The sequence below is a fragment of the Vipera berus genome (genome assembly GCF_964194415.1).
Source record: "Vipera berus genome assembly, chromosome: 1".
Classification (NCBI taxonomy): Eukaryota; Metazoa; Chordata; class Lepidosauria; order Squamata; family Viperidae; genus Vipera; species Vipera berus.
This window is the reverse complement of record NC_138202.1, coordinates 249,046,953-249,066,874: the sequence shown is the minus strand read 5'-3', so window position 1 is coordinate 249,066,874 and position 19,922 is coordinate 249,046,953. Positions and strand designations below refer to the sequence as shown.

General features: G+C 41.9%; 1 protein-coding gene across 1 annotated transcript; it reads left to right on the top strand.

Annotated features, from left to right (window-relative positions):
• The first annotated feature begins 5,043 nt into the window (after positions 1 to 5,043).
• On the top strand, positions 5,044 to 19,611 carry COQ3 (coenzyme Q3, methyltransferase). Its single transcript, XM_081312795.1, has 7 exons — positions 5,044 to 5,291; positions 10,096 to 10,201; positions 12,176 to 12,325; positions 15,126 to 15,225; positions 16,677 to 16,919; positions 17,745 to 17,904; positions 19,106 to 19,611. Exons 1-7 carry the CDS (start codon positions 5,174 to 5,176, stop codon positions 19,294 to 19,296), a joined length of 1,068 nt encoding a protein of 355 aa, XP_081168921.1. The 5' UTR covers positions 5,044 to 5,173; the 3' UTR covers positions 19,297 to 19,611.
• The last annotated feature ends 311 nt before the right edge of the window (positions 19,612 to 19,922 follow it).

Below are 19,922 nucleotides of genomic sequence, written 5' to 3'. Positions count from 1 at the left end.
TGAAATATAATTGTGCATACTAAATTTACGGGGTTCAGGAAGTAGAGTTGATACTATCCTAATGAACATAATACCTGAAAAAATATGAACTAAGTCTAAGATGTCAATATCATTCTATGTACTTTAAGTAACCCTCTTCACGTATTGTACCTTCCAGGTGCATAATACCAATAGTCCTTGCTTAATGACTGGTCGCTAAGCGATTGAAGTTACAGCAGACTGCTGTAAGCTGCTTACAACCTGGTCCTAAAATTAGAGCTGCTGAAACATCCCTCCAGTCATTTGCCTTTACAACCAATTGCAGGGACACTGACGGGCTCCCCCTACTTAATTCACCCTCAGCAGGTCCCCACAGGGCTTGGGTCTCTTCCCCACCTGCACATCAAGCACCACACATTAACCTTTTGAAGATATCCAGAGCTCTGTGATTTGGGCAGCCATATGGCAACGGATTCCAGAAGCGGCCATCATTTTTCGAGCGACCTTCTAGTCGCTTGTTTTGAGTTGGTAGTTTCTTGATTGGGATATTGTTTGCCACTTGACAAACAGTAAACAACAGTAAACAACAATCAAGGAACTATCAAGAAAAAAACAACACTCCCACCCGCCCTTCCAGGCATGCCACTTATATATAAACCAAGAGCAACCCCACTCCTTTCTAGCAGTGATAATGTTATCTAGTTAGGTAATGAAATGTCTGCAAGGAAACAACCAAGCTTAGAGAGCACCAAGCACCCCACACACCCCCAAACCTCCAGGACAAGAAAAGTGAGGATTTTTTTTTCCTAAACACAAACTTGAAGCGCCTAGAGTGTATTAATTGTAGGTGATTGTAAAGCACATTTTGTAGCAATCATATTTACAGATAAAAGATTCCTCTATTTTACTTCTCTCATTTTCCTACTTCGAAAAAGAAAATAAGCCCCCAAAAGAAGAGTTCTCTAATAATGGAAAATTAAATGTTTGTTTCTGTATATAACTTGCTCCAATAAAAGAACTACAATACCGTTTCAGTTTGTTCTTTCTAACATACCAGCACGTGCTTAACGTTTTAAAAGAAACTAATGAGATTATTAGGTTATAAGAGAACGCAAGAGAAACAAGCGCTAAGCATCAAGGTTACGTTGACTCATAAAAGTAGAAAACTCTGAACTTCACTAACCTCTCCCTTATGTAATTGTCATACAATATTGTTAATATAGAGGAGAAATGAACGTGGGAATGTAGCACATTTGCTTTGTCACAGAGAAGGCATTTATTTACATATAATACTTTATTTACATATATTTCTATGTATCCAGCTTCCAAGACTCCAGGTAGTTTACTATACAAAAATAACCAACAGATTCCATATAATCTTACAATCAACCTACATAAAAGTAACATTAAAAAATACCTCCCTTTTTACAACCCTGTAGTCCCTTAATTCAGGGCAGAGTCAGGGCAACTGAATGGAGCTGAGCATTTACTGGCCAGATGCCGTTCCTGACGCTTTGCGGAGTTTGCAAATTTCTTTGTCCCTACAGGATAAAAATCAGAGAAACATATCTATTGCATTCCTAAATGAACCCCTGCCTGTCTCATCCACATACTGTCTTTGGATTGAGGGTGTCTTGGCGACGTTTCAACGAGGTCCCACTCGTCATCTTCAGGCTGGTGTCTTAGTTTCATGCTTGTGCGAGCAAAGCGTGATCGGAGCTGCCATCTATAAATACTGGCGGGGATGTGTGGGGTGCTGGCTTTGTTGCTGTAAGCGGATTGGTTGGCTGTGATGTTACATCATGATTGGTTGATGGGGTTATTGTTAGGGGATTAGTTGGCTGATTTGTAACATCCTGTGTGGCTGAGGTGCTGGCTGTGTGCTCGTTAGTCCTTTGTGTTGTAACGACCTGGGTAATGGGCTGTGTGATGACATCCTGAGCTCTATTGTAGTGATTTCCTGAGTTCTGTGTTGAAATATCCTGAGTGGTTTGCTGTGTTGTGATATCCTGGGTTTTAGCATTGTAACCTCCTGAATTCTGTGATGTAATGTCCCGAGCAGAAGGCTGTGGTGTAACATCCCGGGCTTTGGTTTGGCTTCAAGTTTGTGGTCTGGCCCTGTGTTCATGGCATACGTCAGTTTGCTTTGTGTGGGGGTCGGGGGTGTGTGTGCAGCAGCTGGAGATGCTGCCGAGGTTTGGCTTCTGGATGCTGGTTGCATTTCGTCTATGGGGTGGGTTTGGGTTTGAGTCTGGTGAGGGTGATTGGTGGTGGTGTCCTGTGTTGTGGGTCCGGTGTCGGTTTTCGTGGCTGAGACTCATTTGTTGACTAGGGTAGAGATAAACAACTGGGTATCATCGGCATATTGGTGATACCTCACCCCAAAGCCACGGATGATCTCACCCAGCAGCTTCATATAGATGTTAAAAAGGAGGAGGGGAGAGAACCGACCCCTGAGGTACCCCACAAGAAAGGGGCCTCGGGGTAGATCTCTGCCCCCCTGCCACTAAGAACTGCGAACGGCCCAAGAGGTAGGAGGGGAACCACCGTAAAACAGTGCCTCCCACTCCCAACCCCTCGAGCCGTCGCAGCAGGATACCATGGTTGATGGTATCAAAATCCGCTGAGAGGTCAAGTAGGACCAGGACACAGGAGCAACCCCTGTCCCGGGCCCGCCAGAGATCATCTACCAGTACGACCAATGCCGTTTCCGTGCTGTAACCAGGTCTGAAACCGGGCTGGTACGGGTCCAGATAGTCCGCTTCATCCAGGAATTGCAGAAGCTGACGCGTCGCAACACTCTCAACAACCTTTGCTACAAGGCGAAGGTTGGAGACAGGACGATAGTTATTCAAGGAGGCCAGGTCCAGAGCAGGCTTCTTGAGAAGGGGCCTCACCACCGCCTCTATATATATGAAACGTCTGTGAGCGAAGTAGACCCAGAAGATGAGTGTCGCTATTTAAAGTCCCAATACCTTCATTAGCATACCATACTGGCTTTTTTTCTATGGAGTTTCTCAACCCAGGTCACGGTTGTCCCAAAGATGCTTTTCCAAAAGGCAACTAAACTTGCTTTTTCTCAGTTCTGAAGAAGCTTCTTGGATGAGAAGCGAAATGTTTTCAAGGAAAAAAAAATCTGGTTGCCTCTTGGAAAAGCACATTTGGAACACGCTGGCTTTCACAAATCCTCATAAGAGAGCCCTCCAACCTTTGTGCAAGCTTACCTCTGAGCTGGTCTAAGCTGAAGTATTATCCATGGACCAACAAGGCAATCTCTGAGAACACTAATTTGCCATAGAGGAGTCTCGGGAAGCTCAGTCACCTCAGGGTTGCCCTGAGGCGCCCTCTCATTTGGCCAAGGGGCTCTGCTTTGACTGCTGGAGACAACAGATCCTCACTAAGCTACCTGGGTGATTCCTTTTGCCCTAGGTCAGGGGTAGGGAACCTTGGCTCTTTTATGACGTGTGGACTTCAACCCCCAGAATTCCTGAGTCAGCATGGCTTGTTCGGGAATTCTGGGTATTGAAGTCCACAAGTCAAAAAAGCAAGGTTCCCTACCGCTGCCCTAGGTGTTCCTCCTTGCTACAAAGCATGGCTCCTCCCCAACTCCTCTACGTCAATTTAGAGCCGTGATGGCACAGTGGCTAGATTGCAATATTACAGGCTAATTCTACTGACTGCCGGCAGTTCGATTCTCAGCGGCTCAAGGTTGACTCAGTCTCCCATCCTTCCGACGTGGATAAAATAAGGACCCAGATTGTTGGGGACAATATGCTGACTCTGTAAACCGCTTAGAGAGGGCTGTAAGGCACTGTGAAGCGGTGTACAAGTCCAAGTGCTACTGCTATTGAGAAGCAAGCAAAAACAACCTGAGGGCCCCGATTTTTCCAAGTGAGTGTTCTCCTTTTCTGGAGGCGTGGAGGAAACCCTGACAACGCATTTGCACTATAAAGGCTCTATCGCAGACATGTCAAACACAAGGTCCGGGGGCTGGATGCGGCCCGCGAAGTGGTTTCATGTGGCCCATGAAGCCATCCTGGAAACAGTGAGGGAACGGCCCCCACTGCCTTGGCCCTGGCCTAGAGACCCTCCTTCTGCCAGAGACCCTCAGATCTGTCCCACTCCTGCCCGGGCCCCCATAGGCACCCTTGATGCCAATGGTGTAGAGCTGGCCATGCCCACCCAGTAGGCCACGCCCACCTTGGCCATATCCACCCAACCCCCTGAGGGCAACCACAATGCTGATGTGGCCCTCAATGAAATTGAGTTTGACACCCCTGCTCTATCGTTTGCTTTACACGCAGGGGTCTTCAAACTTGGCCCTTTTATGATTTGTGGACTTCAACTCCTAGAATTCCTCAGCCAGCCATGCTGGCTGAGGAATTCTGGGTGTTGAAGTCCACAAGTCATAAAAGGGCCAAGTTTGAAGACCCCTGCGACAGGGTTACTTTGTTTTTATTCATTCATTGCTGCATTTATAAGCTGCCTTTTCTCTCAAACGTTCGTGGTGTATCCTCACTTCATTAATCGCGCAACAATTATTCTGGCAGTAGTTTGGTCTGAAAGACTCCCAAGCCACCCGAGGACTTTCGTAGTCTCCCGGTACCCCACCACCACACAACTACACTGCCCCGGCTCCCTCTTTTGGTCCTCAAGTGCCCAGAGCCGCTGCAGTCAGGCTTTAGCTTCCCCCTTAAAACTGAGCACGTTTGCTCGGCTTAGGGGAGAAAGCTTTGCTACGTTAAGGGTTCTGACGTCGCCTCCCCAACTGCAGTCCAGTTGAGGATTTGGAGGTCAGAAGAAAAAGCTTGCAAGGATCTTCGTCGGCTCCCCTTCAACGGCCAGCGAGGCACTTCCACTCTCCCTCCGAAGCTATTTCGAGGAAGGTCAAAAGCAGGGGTCTTCAAACTTGGCCCTTTTATGACTTGTGGACTTCAACTCCCAGAATTCCTCAGCCAGCATACGCTGGCTGAGGAATTCTGGGAGTTGAAGTCCACAAGTCATAAAAGGGCCAAGTTTGAAGACCCCTGGTCAAAAGCGACGGAGAGTCTCCTCCCCGGAACTGGAGGCTGAGTCGTAAACGAGAAACGGCCAGGCCTATTGGCAAAGCGGGAGCCCGGAGGGTGGAGCCGCCCTCGGCAGAGCCAGCCCCGCCGCTCCTTCACTCTGGGTGCCCGGGAGGCCGTCGTAGCGCATGGAGGGCTGGGCTAGGAGCTCGCTATGGAGGGCAAGGCGGCTGTGGGCTCCCCACGCCCACATGGCGCGAAGCCGGGTGGTCTCCGGGCGCCTCCTGAATCTCCGGCCGTTATCGGGTGAGTCCAAGGCTTTTTTTCCTCGCCTCTGACCCGAGTGGCTCGGCCTCGGCTGCCTGAGCTGCAACTGAGCAAACTGCGGGGAGATTTGGGTTGCTGGCCTTTAGGTCTCGGAAGATTTTTTCTGAACAGAATGAGAAAAAACCCTCTTTTCTTTGGCGGCCTTTCCCGAGTTTACGCCACCCTTGGGGGAATTGCGGGTGCCGACGTTCGGCTTGTCTAAAAGCATCAGGTGGGAAGGCTATCCGAGGTATATATGGTGTTAGGTGTTGGTCTGATTGTCTGCCTTTGCTATCGGTATCGAATTGTGGCTTGAAATAAACCTTCCTCCTGCCCCCCCCCTTTAAAATCTAACGTATACTGCATCTGTTGCATTTCTGCCTAATTGGTCATTTTTGCCGCCTTCTTAGCCATTGTATTCCTAGGTAAAAGTTATGCAAATACCATTGGTGTTTGCAAACCCTCTTCTTACGTAACATCGTTGTATTGGTTAAAATATACATTTCCCAATTACTTTCGACCTTGAAATATAATAATGCTAATGATATACAGAATGTGGGATTTTGGGATTTCCCAAAAGGTGAACAATTTTCTTTTTTAGTTGCAGTCGTAGACAGTCATACAGAATTAAATTCTTACATGCTAGTGATGGTAACACAAAAAGAATGGAGATCATTATTACATTTTCAAATGAAGAAAAAGGTTCTTATTTGTAGATATGGTCAGTCAGTCAAAATAATTCAGAAGAGTATTTGGACTGGCTGACCATGTTTAGCAGGTAAAAATTTAATCCAAGTGTTGTCTGTCTTTTAGACCTCATATAATCCTGTGATTAATGTCTTCTGTCAAAGCTAAATCTTAAGAGCAGAGATCTGTTTATCCTGCTCAGTCAGTGGTAGAGATATATAATAAATGAAATAGATTAAGAGAGATAAATACATTTGCCTTTAGGCTTTGGATATGTCTTTTCACATCATTAATATGTACATCACTAGTTGATTAATTTTGTACATATACCTACATACTTACATATGTATATAATACATTTGTAAATACATAATTTTAATATTAGAAATGAGTATGAATGAGGTGGAACTTGAGCAAGAATACTACCCGCTGTAGAAACAAACATGTGTTTGTGACATTAGATGTAATGTTAGGTTTCTTAATAATTTTTGTTTAAAAATGCATTTAAAATGTAAACTAAATAAAATTGGAATTCATATAAAGCAATGTCTTATTTATTATTAAGATAATAATCACTTCATAGTTGTTGTTGTTGTTGTTGTTAGCTGTGAAGTCGTGTTCGACCCATCGTGACCCTATGGACAACATTCCTCCAGGCCTTCCTGTCCTCTACCATCTTCTGGAGTCCATTTAAGCTCATGCCTACTGCTTCAGTGACTCCATCCAGCCACCTCATTCTCTGTCATCCCATTCTTCTATTGCCCTCAATCTTTCCCAGCATTAGGCTCTTCTCCAGTGAGTCCTTCCTTCTCATTAGGTGGCCAAAGTATTTGAGTTTTAGCTTCAGGATCTGGCCTTCTAAAGAGCAGTCAGGGTTGATCTCCTCTAGGACTGACCGGTTTGATCGCCTTGCAGTCCAAGGGACTTGCAGGAGTCTTCTCCAGCACCATAGTTCAAAGGCCTCAATTCTTTGGCGCTCAGCCTTTCTTATGGTCCAACTTTCACAGCCATACATTGTAACTGGGAAGACCATAGCCTTGACTATACGCACTTTTGTTGACAGGGTGATATCTCTGCTTTTTAGTGTGCTGTCTAGATTTGCCATGGCTTTCCTCCCGAGGAACAAGCGTCTTTTAATTTCTTGGCTACAGTCCCCATCTGCGGTGATCTTGGAGCCCAGGAAAATAAAATCTGTCACTACCTCCATTTCTTCCCCATCTATTTGCCAGGAATTGAGAGGGCCAGAGGCCATGATCTTGGTTTTCTTAATGTTTAGTTTCAACCCAAGTTTTGCACTCTCCTTCTTCACTCGCAACAAGAGGCTCTTTAGTTCCTCTTCACTTTCTGCCATTAGAGTGGTATCATCTGCATATCTTAGGTTGTTGATATTTCTTCCAGCAATCTTAATTCCAACTTTTGATTCATCTAGCCCTGCCTTTCTCATGATGTGCTCTGCATATAAGTTAAATAGGCAAGGCAACAGTATACAGCCTTGCCGGACTCCTTTCCCAATTTTGAACCAATCAGTGGTTCCGTGTCCAGTTCTCACTGTTGCTTCTTGGCCCACATATAGGTTTCTCAAGAGACAAATAAGATGGTCTGGTACGCCCATCTCTTTAAGAACTTGCCACAGTTTGTTATGATCCACACAGTCAAAGGCTTTAGCATAGTCAATGAAGCAGAAGTAGATGTTTTTCTGGAACTCCCTAGCTTTCTCCATGATCCAGCGTATGTTGGCAATTTGATCTCTGGTTCCTCTGCCTCTTCGAAATCCTGCCTGTACTTCTGGTAGTTCTCGATCCACATACTGCTGGAGTCTAGCTTGTAGGATTTTAAGCATAACTTTACTAGCATGTGAAATGAGTGCAATGGTAGTTTGAACATTCTTTGGCACTGCCTTTCTTTGGAATTGGAATGTAAACTGATCTTTTCCAATCCTGTGGCCACTGTTGAGTTTTCCAAATTTGTTGGCAAATTGAGTGTAGCACTTTTATTGCATCGTCTTTTAAGATTTTGAATAGCTCAGCTGGAATACTGTCACCTCCACTAGCTTTGTTGTTGCTCAGCTTTTCTAAGGCCCACTTCACTTCACATTCTAGGATGTGTGGCTCGAGGTCAGTGACCACCTCATCTTGGTTATCAGGGACATTAAGCTCATTCTTTTATAGTTCTTCTGTGTAATTTTGTCATCTCTTCTTAATCTCTTCTGCCTCTGTTAGGTCCCTGCCATTTTGGTCCTTTATCATGCCCATTTTTGCATTAAACGTTCCCTTTATCTCTCCAATTTTCTTGAAAAGATCTCTGGTCCTCCCTATTCTATTGTTTTCTTCTATTTCTTTGCACTGTTCATTTAAGAAGGCATTCTTATCTCTTCTAGCTATTCTCTGGAATTCTGCATTCAATTGGGCGTATCTTTCTTTTTCTCCCTTGCCTTTCACTTCCCTCCTTTCCTCAGCTATTTGCAAAGCTTCCTCAGACAGCCATTTTGCTTTCTTGCATTTCTTTTTCTTTGGGATGGTTTTGGTTGCTACCTGTTGTACAATGTTGCGAACCTCTGTCCATAGTTCTTCAGGCACTCTGTCTATCAGATCTAATTCCTTAAATCTATTTGTCACCTCTACTGTATATTCAACAGGGATATGATTTAATCCATACCTGACTGGCCTAGTGCTATTCCCTACTTTCTTCAGTTTAAGCCTAAACTTTGCAATGAGAAGCTCATGGTCTGAGCCACAGTCAGCTCCTGGTCTTGTTTTTACTGACTGTATAGAGCTTCTCCATCTTTGGCTGCAGAGCACATAGTCAATCTGATTTCTGTGTTGACAGTCTGGTGATGTCCATGTGTAGAGCCATCTCTTGGGTTGTTGAAAAAGAGTGTTTGCTATGACCATCGTATTCTCTTGACAAAATTCTATCAGCCTGTGCCCTGCTTCATTTTGTACTCCAAGGCCAAACTTGCCTGTTATTCCAGTTATCTTTTGGCTTCCTACTTTAGCATTCCAATCCCCCATGATGATAAGGACATCATTTTTTGGTGTTAGTTCTATAAGGTGCTGTAGGGCTTCATAGAACTGGTCAATTTCATTCTCTTCAGCACCGGTGGTTGGGGCATAGACTTGGACTACTGTGATATTGAATGGTTTGCTTTGGATTCGAACTGAGATCATTCTGTCATTTTGAGGATTGTATCCCAGTATTGCTTTTCCTACTCTTATTGACTATGAAGGCTACTTCATTTCTTCTGAGGGATTCTTGCCCGCAGTAGTATACCTGATGGTCATCTGAATTAAATTCACCCATTCCTGTCCATTTTAGTTCGCTGATACCTAAGATGTCGATGTTTAGTCTTGTCATCTCTTGTTTGACCACGTCCAGCTTTCCTTGTTTCATGGATCTTACATTCCAGGTTCCTATGGAGAAAAAATCTTTACAGCATTGGACTTTCCTTTCACCACCAGACACATCCACAGCTGAGCGTCCTTTCAGCTTTGGCCCAGTCGCTTCATTCTTTCTGGCGCTACTAGTACTAGCCCTCTGCTCTTCCCCAGTAGCATATTGGACGCCTTCCGACCTGAGGGGCTCATCTTCCAGCGTCATATCGTTTTGCCTTTTGGTACTGTCCATAGGGTTTTCATGGCAAAGATACTGGAGTGGGTTGCCATTTCTTTCTCCAGTGGATCACGTTTTGTCAGAAATCTCTGCTATGACCTGTCCGTCTTGGGTGGCCCTGCACGGCATAGCTCATAGCTTCATTGAATTACGCAAGCCCCTTCGCCACAACAAGGCAGTAATCCATGAAGGGGTCACTTCATAGTACACATATTTAAATCAAGAGTTCCTGAATCCTGTATTCTAAAAATGGAATTCCATTCACTTTCCTTTTCCCTCTCTCTATATCCTGTAAACATCTCAGCAGATTTCAGGGAGGAATGGGAAATTGGAGAAATGAGGAATCTGGTTTGCTAATGGATTTTGGTCAACCAATATATATTATTGGAATTAGTCTGTGGTCACAAACAAATTTATTACGGCTTTGGCACATGTGCCCTTAAAAAAATATGTTTCTTACAATCACTCTTTGGAAGACTTGTAAGTTAAAAGTATTGCTTTTTATCAGGGAATTACAAAAGTCAACTTCATCGGATATTTCAAGAATCCTTTTGTACCAAAGTACAGTCGAATTATGGTGAACTTGTAAATTTGACTAAAGTGAGAAACAAAATGTAAGTATAGTATTTTGATTTACTGGTAATTATTCATTATTATATTTATGGAAAATGTACTTCATAATAAATTATCATTTGTAAGAACATTCTAATAAGAATGGCAATTCAAGTTCTTTTTTATATAATGTTCATAAGTGGGAAATTATAGTGCACTAAACTAATGCCCTCTGGATGCACTGGGACTTCCAGTTTTGGTCGTCATGATGTAAAAAAGATGCTGGAACACTAGAAAGAGTGCAAAGAAGAGCAACAAAGATGCTTAAGGGACTGGAGGCTAAAATTTATACAGAAGGGTTGCAGTTTAATGAAAAGAAGGACTAGAGCTGACATGATAGCAGTGTTCCAGTATCTTAGGGGCTGCCACAAAGAAGGCGGGGGGGGGGGTCAACCTATTCTCCAAAGCACCTGAAGGCAGGACAAGAAGCAATGGATGGAATCTAATTAAGGAGAGAAGCAACCTAGAACTAAGGGAAAATTTCCTGACAGTTAGAACAATCAGTGGAACGACTTGTCACCAGAAGTTGTGGGTGTTCCATTACTGGAGATTTTTAAGAAGAGATTGGATAACCATTTCTCTGAAATGGTATAAGGTTTCCTACTTGAGCAGGGGGTTGGACTAGATCAGGGGTGTCAAACTCGCAACGTCACGTGATGTATCGTGACTTTTTTGCCATTGCTGGCATTGAGGTGGGTGCGGTTTTGTTATGATGCATCCGGCCCGTGGGCTGGCAGTTTGATACCCCTGGAGTAGGTAGAAGACCTCCAAGGTCCCTCTTGTTATTTTGTTAACTTGAAGTTTCACATCTTCCAACCAAGCAACACAGTAGATAAAGATTACCTCCCCTGCATATGGATTGCATATAGCATATGGATTCAAAGTTCTAACATCTAGAATGTGTTATAATTATGTATTACCTAATATGTTATATACTTGTTACAATCATGTATAACATAATGTTATACATACTATGAGCAGGACTTTAAAAAGTGTTTTGCTGGGCCTAACCAAAGTACCATCTAACCCAACAGAAGTTGGGCAGATGCTTTTTTGATGTTCAAAAACAGAATATGAAAGTCCTCAGTTGTGCCCACTGGTATTCAAACTCATATTAATCATTTCTTGAATATAGAGATTCCATTATCTAACTTTAAAAATTTAATTCTAGTTTGTTTGCATCCTTTAAATTATTTAAGACAATGTATGTCCACCTGTTTTAACACTATACGTGTTAATTCATTATAGAGTGCCTGAAATATTTCCTTTTGTCAGTCAGTGGAACTGTAGTTCCAAAATGCTATTTGAAAGAGAAGCTTATCTTTTGCTGTTTTCCATTCTCTCATTCACATTTTTTTATGTATTAGTGCTCTGTTATCCTAAAATAAAAACCCCAAATGCCTCAGCATTTGTTCAGACATCATTTCCATGCATACAACTGAACATTGGTTTCGGCTGCAATCTGAGTTTTTCTACTTCTATTTTTTGGTAAGAATGAAACTGAATATTGAAAATTGTATACTGTATAAGGGACACGGTGGCTCAGTGGGTTAGGACGCTGAGCTTGTCGATCAGAAGGTCGGCAGTTTGGCGGGTTGAATCCCGAGTGCCACATAACAGAGTGAGCGCCTGTTACTTGTCCCAGCTTCTGCCAACCTAGCAGTTCAAAAGCATGTAATAATGCAAGTATAAAAATAGGGACCACTACGATGGGAAGGTTCCGTGCGCCTTTGGCGTCTAGCCATGCCGGCCACATGACCACGGAGATGTCCTCAGACAAGCGCTGGCTCTTCGGCTTTGAAACGGAGATGAGCACTGGCCCCTAGAGTCGGAAACAACTAGCACGCATGTGCGGGGGAACCTTTACCTTTACCTTATTGGTTTGACAAATCCATGTTTTCTGCAAACAAAGTTACTTGTTGCATTTTTCAATCATTTTTGCTAATTGTGTTTGACCTGACAAAACTTTTGTTTAGAACATTTACAGATCAACCATACAGCACTTGGCAAACAGTAGATCCAGAAGAACTTAGAAGATTCCAACGGCTGGCACACAAATGGTGGAATGAAGGTGGGGACTATGCAGCCCTGCATTCTATGAATGATATCAGAGTGCCTTTTATTAGGTAAATTTTTAAAATATGTTAACATTTTCAAGGTTTTGCTAGGAATTTGAAATTAGTAAGAATTATCAACTTTTGAAATTGAATCATAGCCTTAGTACTGTTAGTACTGTTTAATTAAACTGTTTAATTAAACCTTGTGTGGATCCAAAACTGTAAAGTATGGTGCATATAAAAATTTACACACACCTTTTAAAATGCTGGGTTTTTGAGATGTGAAAAAAATCGAACCAAAATAAATCACTTCAGAATTTTTTTCACCTTTAATATAAGTTATATTATTTAATTGAAAAACAAACTCTAATTTTGTAGGGGGGAAAAGTGAAAATAAAACAATTACGTGGTTGCATAAATGTGCACACCCTTAAACCAATACTCTGTTGAAGCACCTTTTGATTTTATGACAGCATTTAGTCTACCAGCATGGCACATCTTGCCTTGAGAATCTTTGCCCATTCTTCCTTGCACAAGTACTCCAAATCTGTTAAGATTGTGAGGGCATTTCCTGTGCACAGCCTTTTTCAGGTCACCCCATAATTTTTCAACTGGATTCAAGTCAGTCTGAACTCTGGCTAGGCCATTCCAAAAGTTTGATCTTCTGGTGAAGACATTCCTTTTTGTTCGTTTGGAGGTATGCTTTGGGTACTTATGTTGAAAGGTGAAATTCTTCTTCCTCTTCAGGAAGATCTTTTAGCAAAGGTCTGTAGGTTTTGTGTCAAAATTGAGCGGTTGGAACTGTTCTTAATTCCCTCTGCCTTATCTAAAGCCCCAGTTCCAGCTGAAGAAAAGCAGCCCGGAAGCATAATGCTTCACTGTGGATATTGTGTACTTTTGTTGATGCGCAGTATTTTCTTTGCACCAAACATACTTTTTGGAATTATGCCCAAAAGTTCAACTTGATCTCATCAGACCAGAACACATTTTCCCACATGCTTTTGTGAGATTTGATGTAGGTTCCTGCAAAATGTATCTGGGCTTGGATGTTTTTCTTTATAAGAAAAGACTTCCGTCTTGCACCCTACCCCATAGTCCATATATACAAAGAATATGTTGTCCCATGTAGTACATGATCAGTATTTGCTAGAAATTCCCGCAGCTCCTTTAATGTGACTGTAGATCAAGGGTGTCAAACTGCTGGCCCGTGGGCCGGTTGCATCATGTGGAGGCCGCACCCACCCCAGCTCCGGTAATGCAAAAAAAGTTGCGATATGTCGCAACACGTCACGTGACACAGCAAGTTTGACACCCGTGCTGTAGATCTTTTGGCAGCTCCTGGGAGGAGTTTTTCATCAATTTTGGAGGGACACTCAGTTCTTTGTAATGTCATTGTTGTGTCATATTTTCTCCACTTGTTGATGTTTGTCTTCACTGTGATCTACGGTATATCCAATGATTTGAAAAGCTTTTTGTAACTTCTCCTGACTGATACCTTCCAACAAGATTACATTGATACTTTGCAAGCTCTTTGCAGACGAGGCCTTTTGCTGTAAGAGTAAATGTCAGAGAAATCCTACTAGAACAGCTGAACTTTATATGGGCTTGATCAGAGACACTTTAACTCAGACATGTCAAACTCGTGATGTCGCGCGACGTATCGGAACTTTTTCCCCATTGCCGGCAATGGGGTGGGCGTGGTTTCTTCGTGACACGTCCGGCCCATGGGCTGGCAGTTTGACACCCCTGCTAACTGATGGCAGGTGTATACCAACTACTATTTAATTTAATTAATTTAATTTAATTTAATTATTTTATTTTATTTAATTATGGGACTTATATGCCGCCCTATGTCCCGAAGGACTCAGGGCAGCTAACAACAATAAAAACAACGAATACAAATATTAAAAGAAATTAAATTTTACAAAGCCCCACTAAAACCTGTAAAAATTAAAAACATGATTAAAACCCCCAACATCAGTCCAGGTCGGCCAGTTGGAAAAGGTATGTCTTTAGGTTGCGATGAAAGGACCGGAGATCTGGGGCCATCCGAAGTTCTCGGGGGAGCTGATTCCAAAGGGCAGGCGCCCCAACAGAGAAGGCCCTCCCCCTGGGGGTCGCCAGCCGACATTGTCTGGCTGACGGCACCCTCAGAAGACCCTCTCTGTGTGAGCGCACAGGGCGATGGGAAGTTGTTCCTGGCAGCAGATGGTCCTGCAAATATCCCGGACCTAAGCCATGTAGGGCTTTATAAGTAAGAACCAGCACCTTGAATTTAATATCAGTTTGAATGTGATTGGTTAATTCTGAACACAGCCACATCCCTACTTATAAGAGGATGTGCACACATATGCAACTATGTTATTGTATGTTTTTATTTTTCCCCTGAAAAGATTTAAGTTTGTTTTTAGTGAATTGTACAGTCTATATGGTATATGAAAGGTAGAAAAATTCTGAAATAATTTACCTTGTTCTGATTTTTTTTACATCTCAAAAACCTGCCATTTTAATAGGGATATGTTGACTTTATATCTAGTGTATAATTAATGGTAAATTAAACAAGTAGTACACTTCTCTCTGTATATCTACTGAGAAGTCAGTCCCTGAATTTTACCATCACCATTTGCAAGACAGTGACAATATTAATTAGGGAATATTTTGATCAGTTACAGCTATATTTTTGAGTAAATGTTGCTTCTGGAGGTGTGTGGTGATAAATATTGTAACAGTGTATGTTGAAAACAAAGTTGTTGATAATAAATTGATTTTTCTCTTTATGACACTTTAAAAGAATAAAATGTGGCTGTGGTAATATGTACAAGTATTGTTTGTTTTAATTAAATCATACTTGTTTTCTATTTTGTACAAGAGATACTATATTGAATCTGAGAAATGACCATCAGCTAGGAAGCCCACTCTTTAGCATGAAGATCCTAGATGTTGGCTGTGGTGGTGGACTACTTACTGAGGTAGCAATTGCACATTTAATGATGATTAATGTCCTTCTCTTCTTCCTTTAATTAATAGGAGGAAACATCAAGCTTTTAAATATTTTTATTTCTTTAAAAAATTGTGCAGCTAAGGTTAACTCTCCTTGAAACCACAAAGACATTTGCTTTCAGCATCACTGGAATTGCTGTCACATTTTACCCAGATTAGGTAGCTAGTAAGAAACAGGCTACATGTTTTATATTGCCTTTTAGCCAGTGCTTTTTTTGTAAAAGAAAAAGGTGCCGGAACTCACACGTCATACAACCCGCCTTGCCTACCCTACAAGGTTCCATCCAAAAAAGGTGCTGGAACTCCGTTCTGAGCGTTCTATGAGAAAAAAAGCCCTGCATTTAGGGCAGGAAACCTGATCTTTACCAGCCAGCAAAAAACTTCATCAGGGGGTGGGCTAGCTGGTTTCCTCATTGCTGATTAGCTTGTAAGCCTCCCTGAGTCTTCGGAGAAGGGCGGGATATAAATGGAATTAAAATAAAAAAAATTAAGATAGAAAGGAACTAAGGCAAATGTAAGGGGACTGAATATGTCTGTGCTTGTGAAGATGTGTGGGCATCAGAATGACTCTATGTACATGTGTGGTTCCTAACTTTGAAATTGTGCATCTCCTGGCAATCAAATGTTTTCCAAACACCACAGCATGAAATATTGGCTTTAAATCCTTCTGCTTTATTGAAATTTCTACCACATTTGCCATTACTCCATTTGAGTGATTTTAAATTACAGTTTTGGGCAAATGGCACGTGTTTTTTTTGTTCTCCGAAACCTTTAAAAATGATATTAGTATACTTAAAACAGCATAATTTCAGTTTCAATTTAATTATAATCAGTGCTTTTTTTGTAAAAGAAAAAGGTGCCGGAACTCACACATGTCATACAACCCACCTTGCCTACCCTACAAGGTTCCATCCAAAAAAGGTGCCGGAACTCCGTTCTGAGTGTTCTATGAGAAAAAAAGCCCTGATTATAATTATATTTGTCCCATTTAATCAATTACAAAATTAAGAGGCAGAAATAGTCTAAGGCAGGGGTAGGCAACCTCTGCTCTTTTATGACTCATGGACTTCAACTGCCAGAATTCCTGACTGACTCAGGAATTCTGGGAGTTGAAGTCCATGAGTCATAAAAGAGCCGAGGTTGCCTACCCCTGGTCTAAGGCAAAAGAAAAGGTAACTGTTAACAGGTCTAAGAAACATTTTTTGGGTAGCCAATATTTTAGGATACCCAACTTCAGGATAATCAACTAAAAAGTTCCATAATGAAATGTTAGGATTCATATTTCATTATTGCAATATTTATTTTTAGAGGGCAAGGAAGCATTAACATTAAGCTTAAGTAGTGTTAGCTATATTTGTAGGTGATATGAAATCTTTTTCATAGTTTAATATAGGAGAAAATGACATATTTATGATATTAGCCCCTAGCTAGACTGGGAGCTTCAGTTACTGGAATTGATCCTTTGGAAGACAACATCCGGACAGCGGAACTGCATAAATCATTTGATCCAGCCCTTACCAAAAGGATTCAGTACAGAGCCTGTGCACTGGAGGATATTGTGGAAGAGGGATCAGAAAAATTTGACATAGTTGTTGCTTCTGAAGTAGTAGAACATGTGGCTAACGTTGAAAAGTTCATCAACTGCTTTGGTGAAGTATTAAAAGTAAGTTTAAAAAATGATAAAGTAGATCTCAGTGCTATTTTTTTTTACTATAAAGATTGGGTTTTTTGCATTTAGGTTTCTTTTAACTTTAGTCGCTCATTGCTCCAAGGTAATATATTCTGATTATCTAGACCAGACATGTCAAACACAAGGCCCGGGGGCCGGATCCGGCCCACGGAGTGGTTTCATGCGGCCTGCGAAGCCATCCTGGAAACAGTGAGGGAACGGCCCCCACTGCCTTGGCCCTGGCCCAGAGACCCTCCTTCTGCCAGAGACCCTCAGATCTGTCCCACTCCTGCCCAGGCCCCCATAGGCACCCTTGATGTGAACGATGTAGAGCTGGCCACGCCCACCCAGTAGGCCATACGCACTCTAGCCACGCCCACCCAGTAGGCCACGCCCACCCTGGCCATACCCACCCAGCCCCCTGAGGGCAACCGCAATGCTGATGCGGCCCTCAATGACATTGAGTTTGACACCCCTGATCTAGACTGAACACAGTTAGAATCTACATATTATTCCCTTTCCATTCCGAAAACATTGATCTAGGCAATCTAAATGGTGAATAAATATGAATTTTATTCATTTATTTTATTTTGTACATTATTCAATTTTTCCCTACGGATTTGGCCAAATAGCATTAATTTTTTTCAGCTACATAACTTTTTTTTTCAGTAGAGCCTTTTATCCATATATAGATGTAATTGAGTTAAACTTTTTGTATTGACCTTTTTAACCAAATGTTGTAATTATATTCTTTATATGCTTTTTTGTTTTTAGTTGTATAAATAACCAAGTTGCAAATTGCCCTTTGTTTTATATTAGCCCGAAGGTTCCCTCTTTATCACTACAATCAACAAAACTCAGCTGTCCTATATTTTTGGCATTGTCATTGCTGAGAAATTACTGGGTATTGTTCCAGTAGGCACTCATGACTGGGACAAATTCATATCACCTGAAGAGTTAGAGCGTCTTCTGGAATCAAGTAAGTATTAAATCTCAAAGAGGCAAGCAATCATATAGCATCCTTTAAGTACTAGTTGACTTGGAGTTATCTGTAACAAAGAAGTTGCATAAAGAAAACACTTCAGACAGATGATTTTGAAAAATGAAAAGTTAGTGCTCTAGTAGTGCATCTTTGCTCAAGCTGGTCTCTTCCAGCTGAGCCAATTCATTGTTGGCGCTATTGGTTGAGAATTCAGGAGTTCAAGTCATGGCACATCTGGAGAATTCCAAGTTGAAGGAGAGCGTGACAGCAATTTGGTGCCTTCCAGATAAGTTGAACTACAACGTTTATCATTACCGATTCATACGATATTTATATAAATTGATTGTTTTAGGGAGGAGATACAGAAATATTACTTGGCCACGATCTTGCTTTTCTAAGGCATATTTTATTCCATGTTAACATTGATTAAATAGTTGCAATTTTAACATCAGCTCCCCTACTAATACTGCTGTTGCTGCTGCTACTTTTTGCATATATTTCCCTTGTGTGCATGCTTGTGTTTTCATGATTCCTTCCTCTCCAATTTCTTCATTCTCCGGTGGGATGAAGGGAGAATAAGAGAAGTCAGCATGCAAGGGATTGCTTTCCGAAACTGCTTGGGTTCCCACACCCCCAATCCCAAAGTGGAGAGGTTGGAGAGGAAACAGAGTAAACAGCACACGATGGAGAATACACTGGACTGTTTGCATAGTGTACTTGGAACTCCTGTCACCAGCACATTGCTTTCAATGTGTTTTTCCTCACTGTTTACTTTCCCTTTATCGCCAGTGCATATAAATACAAACATTTGCTCCCTCCCTGCTCTACCCCAGTGCCGGGGTGAACATTCCAAAGGAGAGGGAATGGGTTTGGAAGCAGACAAAGACCAGATGTGTAAAACTGATTAGTCTTCTCACTTTCAAGCTGGCTATCATGGCAGGCCCAGATGAGCTTTCCAAAGGGCGGAGGAAGTGAGAAAAAGAAAGCACAGTCATGGTCACATAGTTTCCCACTTAGTGACCTCTTCACTTAACAGAGCAGCTGGTCCCAGTTGTAGCCGATAAATGAGGACTACCTACAGTAATTTCACAATTGTGTCAGAATTATATTGCAAGAGCTTGGAGGCATTCAGTGTAAATGATAGCTTTTTTTAAAAAAAATGTCCTCAATCTGTTCCCTCTCTTTTCCTTACCTGCAGATGGTTTTTCAGTTAAGGTGGTCAAAGGCATGTTATACAACCCCCTTTTTGGATCCTGGAGCTGGACTGGAAACACTAGCATTAACTATGCACTCCATGCAATTAAATTAAGCATGCAGGAACAACAGGATCTGAAGGAGGCCTCCACAGAGCATCAACAAACAGAAGCTAACATCAGAACTGCTAGCTAAGACAAAGTTTATAGTTGCTATGGAAGCACAGAAGATGTGATAAATAGCTGTAATAAATAAGAAAGGGGCAAGCAACCTTGTTTTTAAAGTTTTGGCTAAAATATTTGCTGCCACCTCAGCATACATGCTAAAGGAATTATTGTTCATAGTATCAGATATTTGTGGGTAAACATTCTTTGCAACTGGCTGGAAGTCTGAAATAATTGTCAGAATGATTGGTTTTAAGACTTTAGAATTATTGGTTTTTATTGCCATTTGTAAAATCATTACTCACATTCAACAAGTGGTCTATTTTTAAATGTAAAATCATATATATCACTTTGCTTATTTTTTTCCAGGGTTAACTTTGAGCATGATGTTACAGCTCTAAAGAGAGGAGGCCAAATTCTATGTAAAGACCAATTTTTGAGCCTAGAATTTGTAAGTGGAAGTTCCAAATTACCTACTTATTCAGATAACATAGGGCCACCAAATCAAATTCAAAAATTCAGATGATCAGCAGAGGGCAGAAAAGTGATGCAGAAAAATTAACTCTTTGCTGTCTTCTAGTGGCTATCTGGAATTTGAAGCCCAAAACTGGTAATTCTAATTGCCAAGCCTCACCTTCCTCTTGTATCACCCCCCCT

Coding starts and splice junctions, on each gene's coding strand:
- COQ3 (XM_081312795.1), top strand. CDS start 5,174: ATGGAGGGCTGGGCTAGGAGCTCGCTATGGAGGGCAAGGCGGCTGTGG. Junction 12,326..15,125: donor ATCAGAGTGCCTTTTATTAG/GTAAATTTTTAA, acceptor ATTTTGTACAAG/AGATACTATATTGAATCTGA. Junction 16,920..17,744: donor GCTTTGGTGAAGTATTAAAA/GTAAGTTTAAAA, acceptor GTTTTATATTAG/CCCGAAGGTTCCCTCTTTAT.